At 38.3% G+C, this 22,720-nt stretch overlaps 1 protein-coding gene across 1 annotated transcript in view; it reads left to right on the top strand.

Moving 5' to 3' along the window:
* USP10 (ubiquitin specific peptidase 10) overlaps positions 1 to 22,720 on the top strand; it is a 52,762-nt gene that overhangs the window by 9,561 nt on the left and 20,481 nt on the right. The window contains exons 2-4 of the mRNA XM_037408774.1: positions 11,483 to 11,551; positions 14,602 to 14,647; positions 19,466 to 20,491. Coding sequence (XP_037264671.1) covers positions 11,483 to 11,551; positions 14,602 to 14,647; positions 19,466 to 20,491 — 1,141 coding nt within the window. The remainder of the gene's footprint in view (positions 1 to 11,482; positions 11,552 to 14,601; positions 14,648 to 19,465; positions 20,492 to 22,720) is intronic.

Genomic DNA, 22,720 nt, shown 5'->3' with positions numbered 1-22,720 from the left:
AATGCCAGTAAAACCTGTGCGGCCCTGGTGAATGGAGCGGTGGTGCTTGTTTTTGATGATGGGCCAGTGTTTTCCTGTCGCTGTATAATGTCTAGTGCCTTGCCGAGGTGGTTACCCCTGTACAACCTCTGGGTATTATTAGCTTTTACATGGTCTTTTTTTTTGTATTCTCAGTGGCTTATGTGGTTTTGATAGAACTTTGCACCACATTTCGATGAATACTGAACTTTTTATGTTAAGCCTCATTCGGCTGTGGTTCTAAGCATTCAGCACTTCCAAAATTTAGGGTTGAGATGTGAAGTTAGGTCTTCAAAAGAGGCGTATCAGTCCTGGGTAGGCGGGCTCAGCTGCCTTCTGAAGGTGTTAATCTGTATTCCTTGTCAGGATGGAGTCCACATACGTAATTTTATTACCACCTCACCTAATTTTAGCCACCTTAAATCCTGCCCTGAGTAATTGCTTGTGAAAAGCATTGTGTAGGTAACTTGTCTGGCTGTGGTGGTGTTAGGGATAGATTTTAATTTTGCACAATGTTTAGCTATGGTTACTCAGAGGCTCTCCATTCTTTTTCCAATTTTCTTTAGATTCCAGGGTATTTTTCAGCTTGCTTGCCAAACTGGAACAACAGTCTCCTTACTGCCCAGGATGGAATTGTCCGCTGGGATGGATCTGTGTTGATCCTGTGAGGTATTAGTCCTCTTGTCAGGATGTGAGTAGTGGAAATAAGGAAATATCGAATGTGTACAAACTAGTGGCAATCAAAGATACAAGCATTCTGAATTTTGGTGCAGGTTTGCTTTTGATTACTTGGGTTTAGAAGTATAATGTTCAGTGTAATTTCCTTGTCTTAAATAATAGGGTGCCATCCTGAGTCTCGCATGCTGTATCAGCATGTTTAGCAGCTTTGCCTACATGGAAAGGGCATCTGCTATTCCAGTGCATGGGGCAGTTCACAAGAGGGAGTTCCGTGAAAGGAACTGGGATACATACTGCTGTAACTGAATTACAGAGCCTTCTGACAACAGTAGAAGGATTATGCAATTCCAGAATATTGGGTGATAATTCAGCTTTTGGAGAAGAGTGGCCCGGCAGGCACAGACCAGTTCTTTCCACTTCTATTTTTTGTCCTGTGCTGTCTCTACCAATAACTTCAGATCCTGTGTTGTCTCTTCATCTAACTCTTGTTCCTCATCTTTGGCCTCATCAAGCCAAATGTAATCTCCTTCCTTCCTGGAGTACTTAAAAATGCGCTTGTATTCAAACTTCTTTAATTTTTTAAAACTCAGGGTCTTGTGGCACTTTTTCTTCCTAAAGCTCTACCTTTTTTTTTTTTTTTTAATAACCTCATCCATGTCTAGATTTATTAGTTTTACTTTCTTAAATCATGGATTTGAAGGGTAAAAGTAGCCTGTGAGGTACGTTCAGGTATAGTAAGCACAGAAGAAGAAAGGCTTTCCTCTGCCAGGGCACTGCCAAGCATCTCTGAAGCTTGCTAGCTGGAAGCCATTCCAGGGAAACCTGTCTTTGTTCCGGTAGCCCAGAACATCCTGCTTTGCCAAGGAAGGAATGTACTGGCTCCTTGATACTATGAACTTTGTGGATGTTCAACAAGGTAGTGCATGTGCTGTTCTTCTACCTGGAGAAATGGAGAGATTCCTTCAAAATCTTAGTTGCTAGAATACCTGCTAAATAAAGATTTTGTAAACCTCGTAAAAATGCTGATTTATACAGCATGTCTGGAATTTGGGTGGACTGCTGTGAGGTGTTCAAAGACAATTTGCTATTTAATGTGGCCAAAACAGTGTTCTCCAGATGCAGAACTTACTTTACTAGCATGTTCTTAGAAGTTTGTTCTGCTGTAGGTATCTGGCACAAAAGGTGCAGCCCTAATGATTTTAGTCTGGCAGAGGAAAAAATTGCTAACACCAAGGTTTCTCTGCTGGGAAGTATTAGATAAAATTAGTAGGAGATTGTTTTGCCTGCCCCACCTATAACAGTAGTTAAACTGGCTGTGTTCATGAGTAACTTCATGTTCCAACTTCTCTCTCCTTAGTGCTTATCATGCTATTAGTAAATCAGAATAACTCAGATCTTAATTATTTTCATTCTTCATTATAGGAAGAGTTTGCAATTTGCGCATTAGACTCAGTAACTAGTTCAGCACAAGCAGAGCTTGCAGAGCTTGACGTAAATGTGTTTGCTCAATTATGAGCAACGAGCTTGAAGCTGGTGTGTTCGAACTTCTAGGGTGTGAGGATAGAGGCTTAGCAATCGGTGTTCTACCAACCACTGTTCTTGAACTGAAAACTGAGGAAGGCCCTATCTACCCATGTTGGGAGTACTTATTTTTCTTTTGCTATTGCCTGCTTGGAGAACTGAATAGGAAAATATTTTTGTTTGGCTTGTATTTTGATTTAACATCACAAGAAAATAGATTGGAAAATGTTACTTTTCTGAATCACTGGCAGATGTTCTGTGGGCTTGTAGTGGTGGAGCTGCTGATGTAAAGGTGTCAGAAATTCCATCTTTTGCTCTCCAAGGAGCTGGGATTTGATGCAGTCGGCTCTGACAATGCAGTTGTTATCTTCCGTCTTGCTGTCTGGAGTGCACTTTCCCAAAAGGACTGCTCCTCACTGCAGCTCTGGTTTGTATAACGTGTGAAAGTATGTTCTTACCTTGGGTTCCAGTGGAAGGTAAAAGTAGGGTATCTTCTTAGCAAGACTGTGATGTGCACTCACAGGGTGCAAATCAAAAGGAACAGAAAACATAGATGCAACCCTCCTGTCACTGGGCCAATGCTTTATGATCACATATAAGTGATACAGCTGCATTGCCCTCTCTATACTATTGTTATTTGCAAAATAAAATTGTGGCTGGTTTTGGGCATGCTGTTTGTTTGTTTTGTGGAACAGAAGAAAAATACCAGTTAGGGAAAGCTTTAAACTTGAAACAGCAGAGGGTTTTTTTGCTGGGGCAGCTCTGCTTTGGAGACCGGAAGATAAGCAAGTCTTTTTGGTAGTTGGGGCAGGTACACTACACTCATAAATGCAGTGGTGTCTGTGTAAGATGATGGTGGTTTATTTTTTTTTTTTGTTCTTCCATTCCCTTTTACCCCCCTATTATCTGCAATCAGCACTTTATAGACAGCTTCCTTGGGCTGGTTGCACTTTGTGGCAGCTGCTGTTTGTTTGAAATAAAAGAATGCCAACAAGCGCTTCATTTTTGGTAATGGAATGAAAAGTGTATGTGAACAGAATTTGTTTGGGTGTAAGAAATTGGCTCGTGTTTTGGCAGGTTTTTGTATGGTTATTGGTGGTTTGTTGCTCTTATTTGCAGTATGTTAATGGATGAAAATGAATAGTAATGAAAGAGTACAACCTGTTCTGCTTTTGTGAACAACCTTCGGGATAAACTGTTTGATCTCCTTGTTGTGACATGATAGTGTCAGGATGTAGGGGCCATTTGGTCATTAAACCTGCCCTTCCAGTAACGCTGCAGCCACAACTGAAATTTCACCAACTTGTGCTTTCGTACTGGCCAGTGATCTGGTTTTTCCTCTGATCAGATAATGAGCTTTTGAGAATGATCATTCTTTTCTTTCATACTGGAATAAATTCCCCTCAGAGTAGTTAATGTAAAATGTGTGGAAAATGCCTAACTTTCTTCAGCTGTAAGAATTCTGTAATAACATCCAATGAACCATGAATTGGAAAAAGATCAGGGAAGGTACAGTCATGCACTATATTTTTGAGCCTTTGATTGCTTAAATGGAAGGCAGGCAGAGTTGCACTGACTCATGGGCTTAGTTGACCTACATTTACCTACCTCTGCTCGCTCTTCAGGCACTATGTAGATTTGTTAATGTTCCAGTTTTAAGCTGCAGGCTAGTGATAAAGGACTGTAAGGTGTACTAAGAGTTTGCTCATGGTTTGTAGCTTTCTCATCTGCTAAAAGCTTTAATATGCAACTGCTCCACCTTAAAGTACACCTTCATTTCCGTACAATTTTACTTATAAAAATGAACTTTATTTTTCCATAAAGAAGAGATGTCAACATAGGATTTTTTCAGAAACGTATTTGCCTAAAACGCTACTATTTAGGTTGTGATACAGGTGTAAATAATATGGCCAGTGGTCTTCATATTTCCTGGTGTGGGTTGTTGCTTGCAAATTCAGAATCTAAAAAAAAAAAACCCAACACCCCAAACCCCAAAAATGGGGTTTTCAGTCTCACAATGTTGTCTCTCTTTAATGGGGTTTTCAGTCTCACAATGTTGTCTCTCTTTTTATAAGCATTTTAGTGATGAGTTTCTTGGGATTTGGAAGTTCAGAAAACCTTGTTGTATCAGATTAAGTAATCATCTGTGTATAAGGCTTGATGGATTTCAGCTTAAAAGGAAGGAGAGCCTGAGGGAAGGATGTCTTTCCCTACACTTTCCAGAAGAAATACTGACAAACCTTGACAAAACAGGAGAGAAGTAAAGGGTGAGGGACTAATCCCTTATTTGCTGCTGGGATGACTAATGTAAAAGTGTTTTCTCTGCTAATCAAACCCAAGTGCAGTCATACACATGTGCCCTTTTTTTTCCTGCCAGGAAAGAAGACTTTTGTCTCAATGGTTCATTTTCTCCCTCTACTCGCCTCTCTTGATAGCTTTAAGAATAAGTATGCTTTGTGGAAGTAGCTCGGTGAGCAAGATTATAGAGCTTATGGCATACATAAACTATTCAATCATTTCAATTTATATGTGAACTAGTTTTGACTTGTTAGGCCTTCTGCTGAGATACGGTTGAATTATTCTGTGCCACCGTTAAGTAAAAGCTGTATTTTTGTTTGTGGAGCAGCAGTTGAAGTGGGAGTATTTCCAGCTTAAACTAATTTGACTGGAAGATCTGAAGCTGTTGGTTATTAGATGAAAACCACGTTAATGCTTCTTGAAAGCAGAAGTTGACACTTCATTTTCCTAGCTTTCTTGTAGTGCAGGTGATGCCAAGATGATGATGCATCAGCAGTGCTATTTCTACCCATTTTTCTAGGACAAGCAGCTGTGTAACACGTACTCCTCCTCCTTGTATTCCTCCAGGAGACTGTTCATGTTGCTAGACTGGAATACCAGTGGAGATTTCTTTACAGGCAGTAACAGGGGTAGCATTAGCATTCATTTTGTAAGTGGTTAAGGAGAGCACAGTAAAAAACAGTTGGCATGGGGAGCTTGCAGGTCAGGCACTGCAGGCCTTTGGGGTCTTTGGAGAACTTCCACGTGTGTGTCTTGTCGTCTCTCCTCCTGCCCGGGAATTAGTTCTGTTGCTGCTGCTTTTGTCTGCATAGTTAAGATGCCACTTGGTCAGTTATGATAATCAGTTATGGTGCAAACATAAAAGTACTCTTACTTTCATTCCTGCGTGGTAGAAAACAAATTTTCTTGTATAGATTTATTTTTTTATCTTGAAGGTGTATAAAGGTGATGTCATTGATGAAATACTTTGTTCAGTGGTGTAGAATCTGCTGGAGTGCAGATATATGCTAATACTGTAATCGTGTTATAGAGATCAACTTAGAAACTGATTCTAGTTTTGTTGCAACTGGAAACACCAGTGACCGACAATCAGGAGGGTTTGGGATGTTGTTCTGAAGATTTATTTAACGAGAGTTTTTTGGGTTTTTTTTAAAGAGAACTGATGTTGGGAAGCAGGTACTGGATGCAGGCAGATGTGATCCCTTACAGCATGTCAGACTGAACAGCAGAATTGGTGATACCAGTTCACTCGTGAGCTTTGGAAACACAGGCTGAAATTCCTTTCCTTTACAGGGTGCAATACTCTCATTCATTCAATACTGTTAACTTGTATTATAGAAAAAACATATTGCAAATGTGATACACTTTTTAAAGTTTCTCATCTGCACAGTATTTGTCTAATATTCTAGTCTCACAATGTTGAGTCCTTCAAGGAGAAGGCAAAGATAGAGGTCTTTTGACGTCCTCTGTCCAGTCACACAGGAAGGAGTTCAGAACTACAGTTGTGTCTGGTTCTTTCAAATCTTTGCAAGAATTTATTTCTACTTCTAGATATTTTTAAGTTTTATTTTTGTACTCCCCAAAGCTGTATGAAAATGGGAATTTAATTCAATCCCCAAACTTGAATTGCAGAATTCTGTTAGGTGGAAATGACGCAGATAAACTTCTATGTTACCAGTACATCATATTTAACTAAAAGCTGGAGCACCCATGCCACCAGCAGCTTCATGTGAGAAGAGATAACATTTTAGAATTGTACAAAGTATATTTAAGTTTGCACTGGTTTGGTGTTTTTGATATATGTGCTAGTTGTTAGTGTTGGCATCTGAAAGGAGAGACCTTGTGTGTGTCATGTACCATCCCACCTAATGCTACATAATTTTTAAGATTTATTCAAGCATTGTTTATTTTTATTTTCATCTTTGGTCTCATACACGTGAGCATCTGCAAGAAGGCATTGCCGTTTGAAAACACCCAGAAGTTCAGAACTTGCAAATCTTGAAACTAGCATTTAAAAAAAACGGTGGAAACCAACCCTTGTGGATAATTTACTTTTTAAAGTGATTGGTAGTTAAACCCCGCTATGGAAGGTACTAGATGGGAAAAACATCAGTTTCTCATCATGCAGTGTAAGAAAGGCACTTTGTTATGTTGGTATATGTTTACTCACATTCTTTAAAATCATGTTAATTTTAATGTATGTAATAACTTATTGTATATCTCTGGGCATTGGTCAAATTGGGTTACAGTAGTGAATTGCAAAATGGAATAGATTCATCGGTATGTTTCATGTTTACTATTTTGTTTTTCTGTTCCAAAATAGAGGTTTTGAAATACTGATGAGAAAGTGGAAGGTGGATTCTGTATTAGAGGTACATTTAAAAAAAAAAATTTTTTTTAATTCCCCCCAAGAATTCCGCAGAGCCTTGTCCTCTCCACACCCCTGCCTCTCCCAGAGGAGACTTATTTTCCATCTGTTTTTCTATACAACTGCAAGTGGGAGATCATTGAAATCTGCATAAAACTTTTTTGATGTTGCTCTTAATCTGTGGCAGAAATGAAACGCACTAGACTGAGGCATTTTAAGGGATCCTTGAATGCAGTCAATGCAAGATTAATGATTGCTCTGCAGAGTTAAATAATCTGGGGAGTAGCAGAGAAACACAGTGAAATGTGTGCACCTGAAAAAGTGAGAGATGATTCCTTCCCAGGAGCTAGAACAGAAAGCTTCTATGTAGGTTGCAGCAATCATTTGAGAAGGAGAGTGAGATCAGATTTGACTCTGAATTAAGCCTCTTAGGGATTATGCATCTTTAAAAGTAAGTCTAGGGGTAATGTTACAATTGGAAATTTCCAAAACTTACCTCCAGTGTTCTCTTGGAGTTTTTCTTCCAAATCCAGTGTTGGTGTGAGAGTGCACTCTCACCTCTAAGCATCATTCCTGCTCTGCCTTGTGAGTTACTGCTTACACCATTGGCTACTATTTACCATGCTGTTCAAGCAGCTGCTTTTTTGTCTGAGGATATAAACAATAATTAATGTTTGAAACTTCTAATCGCTAAACAGTATTTTTGTTTGGAGAAAGCTTGTTTTGCTTTTCTTTTTTTTTGGGGGTCTGTGTGTGTGTACACGTTGGTGTGGGTCGTGTTGTGTGGGTCGCCCCGCCCCCCCCCCCAGTGAAATTTGTGTAGAGCTCTGAGTAATTAAGCTTCAACTTTTCACTGGTAATACTTTTTTAGTATTTTGGGCTTGTATGTTGCCATCTGTATTCTTTTTATGTTACCAGTGGTAATAGGCACGGATTTTGCTAACTGGGCCAATTCAGCAGTCTGCTAACATGCATTGTCCTAGCGATTGTGCTCGTCCTTTGCTCGGGGAGCTGTACAGCTGTAGTTACTGTAAATGAAAAGGCTGTTGATGCACTGGTGCGTCGGCAGCGGTCAGCATGACGAGCAGCTTACCTCTGAGTAAATCACAATCTTTTGCCTGCATTAGGGCTGACCGTAAGTAGCCTGTGTCTGAAACCCACTTTATCCTTGGAGTTTGTACGGTGAAGTCCCAGTCTGTTATCCACCATTGGGACCTGGAAGTACTGTGATGTACACACAAGTTTAGGGTTTGGTGCAGCGCAGGGCAGGTTAGAGTTTGGCATTTAGAGGAAGCGATTTGATGTAGTCCTAATAGGCTACAAATAGACTATTTGGGTTTGTCCACAAATGCGTACCTGAAAATACTAAAATTGGAATGGAAATAGTCTGAAATGGCTTTGGCAAAGTTTTAATGCATGCTGGTATGTCTGCTGTGTGTTTTAAGTGTAACTTAGAGAGTGTGAGGTGGATTAATGCTGGTTGTGAGTAGCTTTTATAGGAATTGTGTAAATAATTTTATTAAACTTCTTTTTGATTGTTCGAAGTATTAGATTATATTTGTCAGTTTGGAGAAGAGCTAACTTTGAGGCTTTTTGAATTATGTGGTATAATTTGTGGAGTGTGCAAGCTAGGACCCCAAAAGCTCATACTGATAATGAGGTTATTTCTTGCTGGGGTGTATTTTTCTTTTTTTATAAGATCCTAGCACACTCTTGCTTAAACGTGCTTACTACTTAGGCATTTCAGTTGCAGAAAATACTTCTAAATTTGCAATAATAGTTCAGAGTAACTACTACAGTAATGTCTTTCTGAAGCTGTTTCACAGCTAAAAAAAAAAAGTATTTTCTTAAACAGAGATCAACAGAGACCATTTGTATAGCACCAGGCACACCGACTCATTGGGCTATGGGATGGGTGGACAGCAGGCAGGGAGCTAACACTGTATTTCACGTTGCTTAAAATGTGGTGGCTTCTTCCCCTCTGCGTCCTTTCTTGTAGAGATTGTTACTGCTCGCCAAGTGATCTGATATCTTGCTTTTTCACTTCAGCATGTAGTTGTGCCTTAAAAAGGGTAGAAAATGCTGTTACGCTTGCAGAAATCTTTTGTGAGAGGCAAGGTGGACTTGAGACTTCAGGCAGAGGACAGGAAGGTCGGTTTAGTTGAGTAAGTTTAATGTCAGCAGTCATATAGCCTAATAAGTTTATTTTGAATTAACATTTTTCTCAGTTTATTATGCAAATATCTTTTTAACTGGTTTACTTCGTGTTTGCAGGTATAAAGCATTGTGAAATAAAGCCTCACAAAATCAAATGAAATTCAGTTTTCTTCAGGCCCAAATTGGATAGGGTGTTTGGCACTGTAGTCTGACTAGGATTGATGTTTGGGTTAGATGCTGGTAAATTTTTAAAGTCCTGTTTTAAATGATGAGGACACAGTTGCGTAGACACGTTTTCCTGTGTGACTGTGATTATATAGTAAGCCAGTTTCATTAGGATAGTATTAACGATCACTTTAACTTCCATCTTGTGTTCCATAATTAAAAGAGGGGCACTTTCTTTTGCTCAGAAAGAAGTACGAGGCCTGTGATACCTTGGTTGAAAACATTGGTAGATGAAAAAACTGTAACATTAGGATTCCAGCCCTAGTTTCACCTTATATAACTTTTAGTAGTCACTATTTGAGATTATTGTTTTGTTTTGTTGCATGACTGCATCAAAAATACCTCCTAAAAACATAGCTTAGTTATGATTCAGCAAGTGTTTTTCTTAAGCATGTTTTTGGAATATGATAAATTCTTGCTGGTATATTACTGAAGAAAAATGACTTGGTTATATTGAGAGCATAAATCAAGCGTAAGTTCCCTGGCAAGAACTGTAAAGCCATTCACTCAAGTAGAATTTAGGGATCCTGTTCTGCTTGGGCGTTGTGCTGTCTTGGTTGGTAGTTAGCAGTTGGTTATGTGACAATTTTTTGAAATTTAGCTGTTTCACTGTGCTTAAAGTATTTGTATTTCAGATGTTTCAGGTTTTTTTGACTGTTAGAATTGTTTGTCAACTAAACCAGATTACAGTAATATTTCTTTAACCAATTTAATGCTCTTCACCATTTTTAAACTCTGTATATGTATAAATCACTTTTTGTATGAGAAAACTACATTTTTGTGTTTGCTGTGGAATTTAGCTTGAATTTATGCTTTGAAATTTATGAATGTAAATGGCTATTAGTCATGCAGACAGCAGGTACATTAGTTACATTGCAATAAATCACCTAAAGGCTGAAAAAAATACTGTGATTGAATTACTGTATCTACCATTTGTGGCTACAGCCTGTGCTTCACTAGACGTGATTTTTTGAATTCTAAGAGCTTTTTTCTGTGGCTCAACTGCTAGTCTAGTAATGGTATGGAAATACGTGTATGTATCTGTTGATGCAGCCAAGCTAAGGATTTAGCAAGAGCTAACACTGCTGAAAAAGCTTTTCTGTGGGAGGGTGGAGGATAGCAAAGAATTGTCTGAAATGAATGTTGGAGTACGCCGAAGATGAATGAGAGTGGCAAGCTGTAAGGTACTGGACCAAAGTGACCTGCTTTCATCCATAGCCATAATATTTGTGACTCTTAATGGGTATGTGCTTCCACACGCCAAGAATGCATTATTAGTGGTATTTTCCAGTCCTTTTTGTCCGTTTTGTGAATTTATTCAATTCCCTGTTCAACTTCTTTCTGTCCCAGTATCTCTCTGCTGTCCTGAATGTTCAGATGCTTTTCAGCTAATTACAGCTGGTAGTGGAAGTTTATAGATGCTTCCAGGTGCTATGAAATGCCAACATGTCAGGCCTTTTTCTTGAGAATGTTTCTTCTTCTGTAAACTAATCATTGTAGGGTGGCTTTTGGTTTTCTCTGGTTTTGGTGGTGGTTTTTTTGGTGACCTTGTTAAGTATTCCCCCCCCCCCCCGAAATATAAATGCAAAATACCTAAAAGGGTGCAGGAAGATAATGTTGAAAAGACATTTCATCTTAAGATTTGTTACACAGAGTTTCAGGCACAGGGGAAACAAAATTCATAAGAGCAGCTGTACCAAACTTGATGATATTTAGGCTTTGTGTATCTTTCTACACCTAGGCAGTGTCAGTTCTGTGCTTGGGCACTCAGGTAGTGATACCATTAGTTTTGCAAAACTCACTGGTTTAGCAGAACTCTAGAAAAGTTATTCTTGTTTTTTCTGTTGTGAAGGGTAGGTATCTGTGGGGTTTTAGAAGATAAACCAGCTTGTGTCTAGGGCGTATATGAACTGATGCAACTACTCGCCCTACATGTTGGTTTGAAACTGGTCATGGGATGGGGTGCAGTTCATACTGTGATTACCTGTTGTGGGAATTTGAGGAAGATGCATTGTGTACAGTTTGAGAGCCTAAAGTACTTTGCTAAAGACTTGGGAAGGGATAAAGATGAGAGCTGGGAGGCAAACAAGTGAGTTTCTGGCTCCTAACACACAGGTCTTTTTGAATGTTTGTATCTTAATAGATTTTATTATGAATTTATTAATTGTACTGAATATAAATCCTCCTGTAACAAAAATATTTCTCTTTTATTTTTAGTATATTTTTGGGGAGTTCAGCCCTGATGAGTTTAATCAGTTCTTTGTGACTCCACGATGCTCTGTTGAGGTAAGATCTATTTTAAACTTTTTAGAAATAACATTTTAAAGCTACATCTCTTTGTGCTTACTTGAAATAGAACTATATAATTAGTTTCTTACCATTCTATTAGCTTGCTAATTTACAACCTGAAGATATTGATCAGAAGTCCTCTTTCCATGTATATGGATGTAAAGTCAATTTTTAGAAATAAGAAATTGATTATCCCACCTTCTGCTTGTCATCTTTTGGAGCTGGAACCGCTGACATTGTAGTGACAGGATATTGAAAGCGAGTTATCCAGCCCTATTACCTCAGCTTTGATTGCTTTGGTTTTTTTCAGAGGTGGATATAAAGAAAACTTTCTCAGCAGTGTTCTCAGTTGTAAGGTGGGCTTCTAAGTCTTGTGAGCCTTTTGAAGCGCAGGGATTCTTATTTTCTGACAGGTGGAGCAGTGCTAACCATCAAAGCTGTGCTTACAAGGAAAGCTGTGCGTGGGGTCTGAGAAATGGGAGGTGGATCAATAATGCACTAATTACGGGGGTAGTAAACCATAGAGTGGAACCAGTTGTCTTTGTGTGTTTCAGTTCATAACATACTACAGATAGTATTGTAGACTCCTACTGTCTGTGGTTCTTGGTAGAGAAGGAAGAAACTCTTTTCCTTTGTAGGGAAGAATGTTATGCCATTGTCCTAATCTCCAGACTTGAAAAATAATTTTTCTTCAGGTCAATTTCCATGTTTTTTCTCAAAAACATTTTCATTCAAACATTTCAGTCATGCTTCTGTTCTCCCCCCTCAACATAAAGGAAATGAACGCTTCCAACTATAGATGCGGAAATCAATTTGTCACATTTTACAAATCTGCCGACCGTTGCTAATGCAACTTAGTTTCCCGTAACTTAATTTTCCGAGTGTCATTAGTGTAGTATACTGCTGAACCATAAAAGTGTGTGAAAGGAATATGGTGGGCTGGGGCAAGTTTAGAAAGAATAGAGAGCTTCTACTTGCCTTTAGGGAGAGCTTTGTGTCTTCTCTGGTAGGTGGGAAGTAATGCAGAATAGATCTTAAGGTAATACCTGTTTCTTCTGTTTGTATTGCTGTTTTCCCACTGTTAAATACAGTAGCAGCAGCGTGATGTTTGCATCCTGTGTAGTGTCACCTTAAGTGTCCTACATCAGCTATTGTAACACATTGTGGAAGATGAAAATGTCATACCTTGACTTCTTCAAAGCTATCCTCATAAAATATATTGAGGAAATACGAACCTACAGCATTAGAACCACTCTTGTCTCATTTTATAACTGTCTCAAGTGTACCACTTACTGGTTAGCTATCAAAATAAAAAACTGTGTTGAACCATGTTCCTTAAGTTTGTCCTTGATCTGGTTCAGTTCAATGTTTTAATTATCTGGATGATGAAATAGATTATGCTTATTAGTTTTACACTGTGCAGGTATTTCAGAGAAAAGTAGTCTGAACAAAAATGGGGTGAAATTGAGGAAGGACAAGACTGAGATTATAATACTGCAGTGGTGTGTGACATACATTCCGTTGACGCTGCCATCCTTCTGAAGCTCCTTACCTGTAGATTGAAGGGTGTGCTGAGGCAAGTTTAACTAGTTAAAGTTAAGGGTTGTCTAGAATGTCTCTTTGTACATGTTCTATCAGATACCTGTTGACTGAGGTGGTTCAGATGACCCCATTGTACGTAACGGGTCAACTCAGAAATCTCTTATTTTGCAAAGGTGCTGTTGATTAACCAGGTATGTAGGGGAGCAATAGGTCGACTTATTATTTTTTTATTATTTAGTTTGTGTTTTCTTAAGCCCTTTGAATTGGAGAAAAAACAACAATTACGAGTTTTGTTGTGAACTTTTTACTGTGGAGTTGTAGAGTAACTTTTTTAGCTCTTAACTATAAAACTATATTGAATCTGTGTTCAATAGTAGTATAGATAGTAAGTAGGTTCTTAACAGCTTGATGCCTCTTTCTGACCATTGATTCTGATTTTTTTGACCTGGAGATTTGATGTATTAAGATGCATTATGGTTTATAAATGGATTTACAGTATGTGTTCTTTTTATGCACTTCTTTTATAATGGAATTTTAGGAATGTTGTTTTTTGGCACTTCCAATGCACTGTTGTCTACGATGCTTTAAGAAGGCAATATGTAAGTATCTGTAGCTTTAGAGAACTGAAGATTTCAGTGGAGAAGTCTTTGATATTTCTTACACCATTATAATTAGCATTTAGAACAGCATTATGAAACTGCACTGTATGCTTAATGTTTTATCTCCCACTGCAGGAACAGTTCATCTGTTCTGCGGGGAGCTGCTGGACTGCAATGTAGCAATGCCTGCTGGGCACAGGAGAAGCTTTCAGTGCTGGGGGCATTTGGGGGCAGGCAAGGAGGGGTTTGGAAATGCCCACCTGTGGTTACACAATAGTAGGGGTTCTGTCAACCACCGAGTCCAAAAAACGATGCCGGTGTTTTATAGTAAACATATTTACAATCCAGACAGAAACTATATGCTGTGATTACATTACACTTAGGCTGCTGATGATAAAAATTTGTTAAATGTGATTAAGAATACACCTTAGCTGGAACACTTCAAGGGCAGCACTAGAGCTGAACCAGGTTGAGAGTCAAAAGGTTTAGGTGTGACTGTTGTCTGTGCAAAAAACTTTGGTTTATCCTGTCACAGGTTATTTGGTCTACGTTCAGTTTTTGTATAAAAAGGGGATGTGTTCCTCAGTTTAATGCTGTGAGTTACTGTTGATGAAGGAAGATCCTGATGCTGTGAAGTGAATTGCTTGAGAAGTTGATGAGCCTGTAGTGTGTAACCAAGATAATCCTTATCTTTCAGTAATTGTGGTAATCTGCAAGGACACTTGAAGCTACAGTGTGGGATTTGATAAATATAGAAGCATGAGTTCCAAGACATACTCTCAGAAAATCGAACCTTAATAATGATATTATTTTTAAAGGATTCAAATAATGTTTCATATGAAACTGATATCAAATGTTATTAGAGTTGCTTTGTCTTTAAATGAGTTTAATTTCTTTTTTGTACAGCTCCCCCCATACAATGAAACAGTTTCATGTGGTATTAAGTCCACAGGTAAGTTTCACAATGGTAAGAAATCAAAAAAAAAATTTTTTTAACTGGAAGGTTGTGACGCTTTCTTTAGATTTACTACAATCTATCTTTAAATTTAATCTTTAGAATTTGTTCAGCAGGCTTATATGCATACATTTGGCAGGTTGTTTTTTTAAACACCTTTATTGAGCGAGATCCGTGATCATTATTTGAAAATACTGCATTGAACTTCAGCTAATTAGAGTGGACGTGCTTATTCCTCCTTGTGCTACCACACCATCTTAATGTCTTGCTGAAGTTATATAGGATATAGTTGTAAAAATGTAGGGGGCTGAAGCTTGCTAAAGAAGACTGAATAAATAAGCATACTGAAGAAATAAGTACCTAGTGTGGTGTTCAGCTGTCCCGCTGTAAGAGCGTAGCATGAGTATTTTCTGGCAGTTGCAACCTGAAGACAGCTCTGCAAGCAGGGCTTTTGTTCAGTGTTCCCTTTGACTCTTGCTTCTGTCTGGCTCAGCCATTTTTCTGGAAAATCCCCCCTTTATTTCTCTTTTTTCTTTTGGTGAAAGTATGACTCATTGTAAAAAAAAAAAAATAAAATTACAGCGTTCCCGTTTCAAAGCTGTAACAATCACACATCTGTTCTGTCTTAATCCATACACCTTACAACCTGCCCGTACTTCATAGTTATATAAAGTTGACAGTTAAGTAGGATTTGCCATGTGATCATCACTATATAGTTTAAACCAAACTTTCACAGTAGGTTAAGTGGCGGGTAGATTAGTGTTTGGTTTTTCCCCCTGAACCAGGAAGCTGATACTTACGCAGATGTATATGGGAATACATATGATACAAATGGCATCCAGATCTCCTTCAAAATAATGCAAGTGTCTGACTGAACATTTCTCAAAAATACTTACGAGGACCAAAACGCACATGTTAATGTTTAAGAACTTGATCACTATGCTAGTGACTTTGGCCTTGCATTTAAAGGTAAATAAGATAGTCATAAAGAAAGACAATAGGCCCTGTTTGAAAGCAGATAGGCAACATTTCTGAAAATTCTGGAGCTTTATTTAGTACAAGACCAGTTTTAGGACTCTGAGTAGCTTTAAGTAGGAGTTTGAAAAGTTCTTTGAAAGGACCATGTGGTATGGACTGTCTGTTGGTGATGACAGGGGCATCCAGTCATATATCACTTTGTCTAACTGTGGATCTAAGGTCTGTTACTGAAGACTGAGGTTGTAATGTTCCCAAACCATACAGAAAGTTGGTTTGTACAAATGTTTTTCACATCATTCCTAGACCCTGAGAGAACCCCTCCCAGCCCTGAGATTAGGTAATGACAGCACATTAGGTTTTGCCTGAAAAATGTCTTTAACAAGCTTGCACTGTACTGTGCATGCATATTCTCACTGTGGTGGCTGCATAAGAAGCTGTGGAGACTAAAATGGAATGCTATGCTTATGCAGAATACTTATAATAAGATGACATATACTGACCATGTTGTCACTCCCCATAGTCTAATTTTTTTCTACGCTTAGCTTCACTATTTAACTTTATTATGGAATTAGAAAATCTGTTAATACTTAGTAGGAATAATCATATCACGGCTGAAGCTCTAATACGCAGAACTCTGTTCAGACTGATCAGTACTATGTGTTCACAGCTTTTGCTATTTTACGTAGACTTTGTCCTTGGAGCATCTGTTGATACTTGTTTCAATATGCATGTCATGTTGTTCGTGACAGATACATCTGTTTCAGTCCAGTCAGAAGTAGCACTGTGAGCTAGACTGAAAAAAAGATGCCCAGAAGCAAAGTGAAAAGTCAAAACAAATAGAAACAATTACCTCTCATTTTTTAAAATGAACTTGACACAATCTTGTAGCAAATGAGCTTCTGCCAGTTGTTCCATACACTAACTATTTAGTAGCTGTTGGTATTTATTATTCTAATCCTATTGTAAGGTATAAAGTTTTAATTCCTCAGCTGTGACTTCCGAATTTGTATGTTAAATTCTAGAATATTAGTTATGCTCTTGGCAAGATTTTAGACTATGATGTTCATGTTGTACCTTCAGCTAAATTAGCATTGTGCCAAAATTGTAAGGGATGTGTTTTGTTTTCTACTCCTCACTTGCCCCGAGTTGTCTCTTGTGATTATCTAGTGTACAGTAAGCTGATAAGTTCACCGAAACCAGAAAAAAACACCCAGACTCAGATTATTTTTTTTGCAAGGTTAGCTTTCAGTAGCAGAAGTGCTGGAAGCTTGCTGGAGACTAGAGGAGCAGGAGTACAGAAGCGAGAACTTTGACTTCAGGCTCTGGAAGGCTTAACTCATCCACAAAGGGAAAGTGTTCTTTGTTTCGAACTATTTATTTTTAATATACTATTTATATTTTTTTAACTGGGATTTTGGAAAAGGAGCATAAGTCCCAGATTATTTTGAACTGGTAGGGATTTGAAATGTGCCCAATAATTCATTCTTACTGTGGTTGGAGGAATATTAAGTGTTACCAGTTGTTGCTTGTGCTTCGTACTGTTATAACAAAGGTTAAAGAACTAGCTCTTGGTTCATGCTTGGACTAACAAGTTGCTCCATAAGCAGATGAACTAATGAGGAATAGTTTTGTTGTGAGTTTGTCATGTATCCCTTAAAACCCCCTGCCCTGCATTTGCAAGCAAATGAAGCTGTGGCTGGTTTGGAACCATGTATGCCCTGACAGGTCAGCCAGTGTGTAGTAGCAGCTTAGTGCTGCTGCTGAGCAGTTAGGTGATGCCTGACGTCTCCCAGCCCTTCCCTCTTCAGTGGTTATCAGGCAGCAGCTTTCCACCTCCCTGTCTCTAGGCTGCTGATTTTTTTTTTTTTTTTAAAAGGAACTTAAGCCCTCTTTTGTGGTTGGTGATAGCTCGACAGTGATTGCAGAAGTAGCTGGTGAATGGTGGATTGACAGGCGTGGTGTTATAAAATGCTTTCTCATGGGTGTAGGGGAGAGGTGAAGAAAATCTGAAATTCAGACTCTTGTTAACATGATTTAGAGAAATCGGATGTATATGGAGGGTTTTTCTGTCTTTTTTTAAAAAGTTTCCCTTAGTCTGACTGGCAGAAGGGTTGAAATTGATATGTGAAGTGTGTTTACTTCTCATTTAGTTAGGTTTATGCAGAAAAGCAATTAATGTCTGTTATATATCTTTGTTCGTTAGTTCATAATAAGTTGGTATTGCATGTGTAAGTCAGACCTCGACACACATTGAATGTTTATTACTCTTCATTTGATATTTTAAGAAAAAGTACCCTGTAGACTCTGGTTTCTTTCACTTTTTTTTTTTTTTAAGGCTAAAATGCTAAAATTTTAGTTGGTAGACTTTTCTAGAGAAGCATTTGGAGAGTTCCAAAACAGTTACGTTGACAGTTATGTATCAAAACATTCTCCACTAGACTCTTGTCTTCCCATAGCATTATTTCTGTAGATGTACAGATAACTTTTCCCTTAGGATCTGTTGCCTGCTCTCCGTCGTGTTCAGAAAAACCCACCAAACCAGCAAATCAACCCACCTCATTTTTAGTGAGTGTCTCTGATATACTTGAAAATACACATTTGGTGACATGTCATTCATAATGTAAGTTGCACAAAATCATTCAAGTTTAGTAGTGGTATATCCACTTACATTCCTTTGGAAATAGTATCTAGTGTTGTTTGGTTCTTTAGTAACAGTCTTAAAAATTTGAAATGCATTTTTTAGTCCCTCATCATTGAGGAACGAAAATATTAAAATTAATGTATTTGAAACAGTAATGTATGTATCATAGAAAAAACTTCTAAGGACTAAAATGTGAGCTTACCTTTAACACTCCTGAGACTTGGTTTCATTAATTTTATCTCTCTGATACTTACAGAAATAGTTATAAATGAAGTATTCAGTGTTAGCACACACACATTATAAATTTTTAATACTGCAGCCTGCCATGAGAATGTTTCTTTAAAGAGCATGTCAAAGTTCCAAGGTAAATAAACAAATAAATAGACTTAATGAAAACCAAACCAAAACACAAACCCCAAACCCAATCCTGTTCATAAGTTTTTCAGTAATGCTTGTATGTACAAGTTCAACACTGACTTAAGTTGAGGCATACCTGTTGTATTTCTTGTCATAAAAGCATATAGTCATGTGTATCATATTCTCATATAGTAATAAATTCAACTGTGATAAAATTAAATAAGTTATTGATGAGCCTAGAGTTTCAAAACCTGTAGTTGCAGTGGTTTGATAAAATTAATGAAAAAAATTTCAGTTATAGATCATGACAATCTTTACACACAGGAAAAACCAAACTAATTCCACCCCTCCACCCCCCCAAAAAATGTCCAAACCCAACCACCTCCACATGTGGAAATTATTCGTAAAAGTTAAACAAGTAAAGGCTTGGATTTGGTAATTAACGGTGGAGAAGACTGGCCTTAAAAGTGTGGAGTTATATTGCACCGCATTTTATACAAAATGGTCCAGTAATTTAACTTAATGCGGAAATCATTGAGCTTTAATAATTTTTCTTAATAGGTGAATTTAATAGGTGTAACTTGCAGGAACTGTGCAGCGATTTGGAAAATTGCATACTCCCAATGTTTAAGAGAACCTGAATCATACTGTGTTATCTTCTAAAAAATGATGTTTTGAGGTAGTCTTCTGGATTGAGATAGAGACTAAGAATTATGTTCCTTGTGAGGGCATGTGGTTTGTTTTTTGAGTTGCAGGAAAAGTATGTGCCTTTTTCCTTGATTTTGTAGCTTTCTGGTTAGATGTTATTCGGTAACTCTGGTTTGCTTTCTCTTGTCCAGGGGAAGAGTATCAGAGAATTGAATTTGGTGTTAATGAAGTTATTGAGACACAGTCGTCTGTACTAAATAACACTGACTACAGTATTTCAAGTACTCTGAATCCTCAGGCTCCAGAATTCATTCTCAGTTGTGCACCTGCTCAGAAAACCCCTGATGATACTCTCAGTGAAACAAACTATAACTCCATTGACTGCCAGTTCACAGATCCAACCCTCGCTTTGGACAGCGGTTCTAACGCTGAAAACGATGGCTTGTCTGGAGGCCTTGGGCAAAGGGAGCGTAAAAAGAAGAAAAAAAGACCCCCTGGATACTACAGTTACTTGGAAGATGTCAGTGACGGCATCGCTCCAACAGAAGCTCTTGTAAATGGCCATGCAAATTCGTCGGGACTAAACAGTATAAGCACGGAGGATACGGAACTGACGGGAGACATACCCTCCCTGGCCACACCAAGGACTTGCAACAGCCCGGACAACTCTGTGGACTTCATTAATGAAGCTGTCTCTGATGATTCTGTTTCTAGCACACTAGACAATACCAGGACTGCAGGGCAGCCTGAGGTATGCCGTGTTACTAATTCTGAACAGTTTTGCATCCCCTCAGAGACTGGCAGAGATAGCCCTTTAAGGACAGCTGTTGTACAGTCTTATGCTGGTACTGATACTACTGAAAATCTTGGCGTTACTAATGGACAAACACTTGAATCCTCTGGGGAGGACACAGCTGCCAATGGGGTAGAATTGCACACTGTGGAAAGCACTGACTCAGACCAAGCTAAGCCTGAGGAAGCTTCACCTACTACTGAGGCAACAGTCCCGGTTGCAGGATCAGTCCCTGTTAATCAGCCTGCAAAATCGTGGGCTAGTCTTTTTCACAATTCCAAGCCCTCTGCTTCCACATCTGTGGTCTATGTTGAGACTAAGTATACCCCTCCTGCCACATCTACTCTGGTCCCTGAAAAACAGGTTGAAGTCAAAGAGGGACCTGTTCCAGTTTCAGAGGATCCTGTAGCCATAAAGATTGCAGGTATAGTTAATACACACGAGTGGATGTTACACTGGAAGGGTATTAACTCTGCTTGTAAACAGAAGCGTGCAGTATGGATAGAGAAGATTCCTCTGTTAATGTTCTTAAGATGACTGTTCAAACGCTGCATGAAAGATGTAATATAAATAAGGTAGTTTTGTATCCCCCTGAGTGAACATTCCAACGAGATGTTACCAGGTCGTTATATTCCAGATGCTGTAGAACTGTTGCTGCTTGTCAAACAATTACATTTAAGTGCCCTGTGATTTTTAAATAGGCTGGTTGCATTTAGCTGTGTGCTGTTGTAATAAGGAGAATACATTAGAAAAGTTTGTTCTGAAAATGGTGTGTTGTTTATCCAGTATTTGCAATCTTGTAATGCATTCCATTACAAGAAGGGAACAGTATTAATATATTTATGCCAAACCAGCTGAAATTCCTGGACACTTACAGCAGTTTAGATGTAATGCCTAAATAGGTTTTGCCTCAGAAATTCTAATTCAAGAAATAGTTTTTATATTTATTGATTTGCTGTTTGAGAGGTCTGTCTTTCAGATTTTGCAGAATTGTCCTTACCCATTATAAACAATACTATTTTATTGAGAAACAGCGCTAGCTATCAGCTGTTCAAGAATAACCATAAGGAACTGTCCAGAGGGTAGGTCAGGAAAGGCAGTGTGTGATATAAAGGCTTTGACCGTTGGTCCTGTCATATTTGTGGTTCTAATGAGAAATGCTAGAATGTGCATGAGATCGTTTTTGTGGATTCAGTCAGAAAACATGAACAAAAATACCCATTTTGTTGCATTTTGTGTCACTGACTCATGAGTGTCAGAACAAAAATAATTATTTTACATCTGTGAAATAGTACTTATGGGAAAAGGCTTGTGCAAAGTCCCGCTATTTATGATAAAGCTAATTTGTAAGTACAATGGAGTTTCAGGTGTGATGGCTTCAAGTCATTTTTGCTCCAACCAGAAGCTGACCAGAAGTATATACCTGCCTGTCATCCCATCCTTAATAACTATTTCCTCATTTAATGGTGGTGTTAAGAGGAAAGCTGTCAGAGTAATTTATGCTTGTGTGTATTTTTCACTTAGGTGTCACACACACAGTTGACTATTAAAAAATAATGTCCGAGCACGTGATGATGGTCTGTATTAACCCATACATGTAGAATATGTTGTACTCTTAAGCTATCATTTGTCAGTGGATTTTAACTTGAAACTATTTTGTGGCACCATAAAGCTAAAACTGCTTGCCGTAGATGAAAAAGAGTTGGTTTTTTTCAGTCTGGTCCAAATTACTACAGCCCTAAGTTAACTTTCTGGACTCTTACTGTTTCTGTACTTCTTTTTGCCACCAGGTGGGAGCAGAGCTTTTTATTTTGTCTTTAATGTATTAAAATAGCAATGTAATTTTGTGCAGTTTTCTTCTGCAACTTCACTACTGACTAGCTTTTTTTGCAGAGGAATGATCTGAGTATAGATCCTTTTCTGGTGAAAAGGAATTCATCTTCTCATCGTAGCTGGTTTAGGCAGGAGTTATATTGCTGCGGTTCTTGTAATTCAGATACTACTGGGTTTGGTATAAAACATTACTGGGAGATCTGAATGTAATCATTGTGTAATCAGTGTTTTGCTCCATGGAAAAAGGTGACTTTCTTTATTGTCTGTTCTGTTTAAAATGTACTCTGTCTTGTTTCAAAATAGGTATATTAGTGCTTTGTTCATATACCCACACTCAAAAATGTGTTATGTGAGTTTCAGTTTGTGATTTCCAGAGAGATTATTTGCTCTGTTCTGTGCATACTTCAGATCTTCTGCCTAGGTTAACATCGTTATATATGGGTGTATAGCAATGTATAGTATTTTTCATAGGTAGCTGCTGATTCTGTTCCTTGTTCTCTGTGTGGCTGAGTTGAGACCCTATTGTTGGATTTGCTGGGAATTCAGCAGTTTCAACTTATGCCAATGGGAATGGATTTTTGACCGCACAGTGCCGTAGGGTGCTCAGCATAGGTAAAATCTAGACCTGAAGTATCTCAAGTTGAACAAGCAAAATTTCTGACTTAATGTTGGAGCTCTGGGGCCCTTCTGTACAGTTTCTGTTTAGAGCAGATGCTCAGAACAAAAGAAAATAAGATACTTTTCCAGGGACAGATTGCTGATTTGTGCCTTAATTTTGCCAGTTGCTATGAGGGACGTTAATGATTCATACGCACCTTGA

The sequence above is a fragment of the Falco rusticolus genome, chromosome 15, assembly GCF_015220075.1.
Source record: "Falco rusticolus isolate bFalRus1 chromosome 15, bFalRus1.pri, whole genome shotgun sequence".
NCBI classification, from domain to species: domain Eukaryota; kingdom Metazoa; phylum Chordata; class Aves; order Falconiformes; family Falconidae; genus Falco; species Falco rusticolus.
This window is presented reverse-complemented; position numbering and strand designations above follow the sequence as displayed.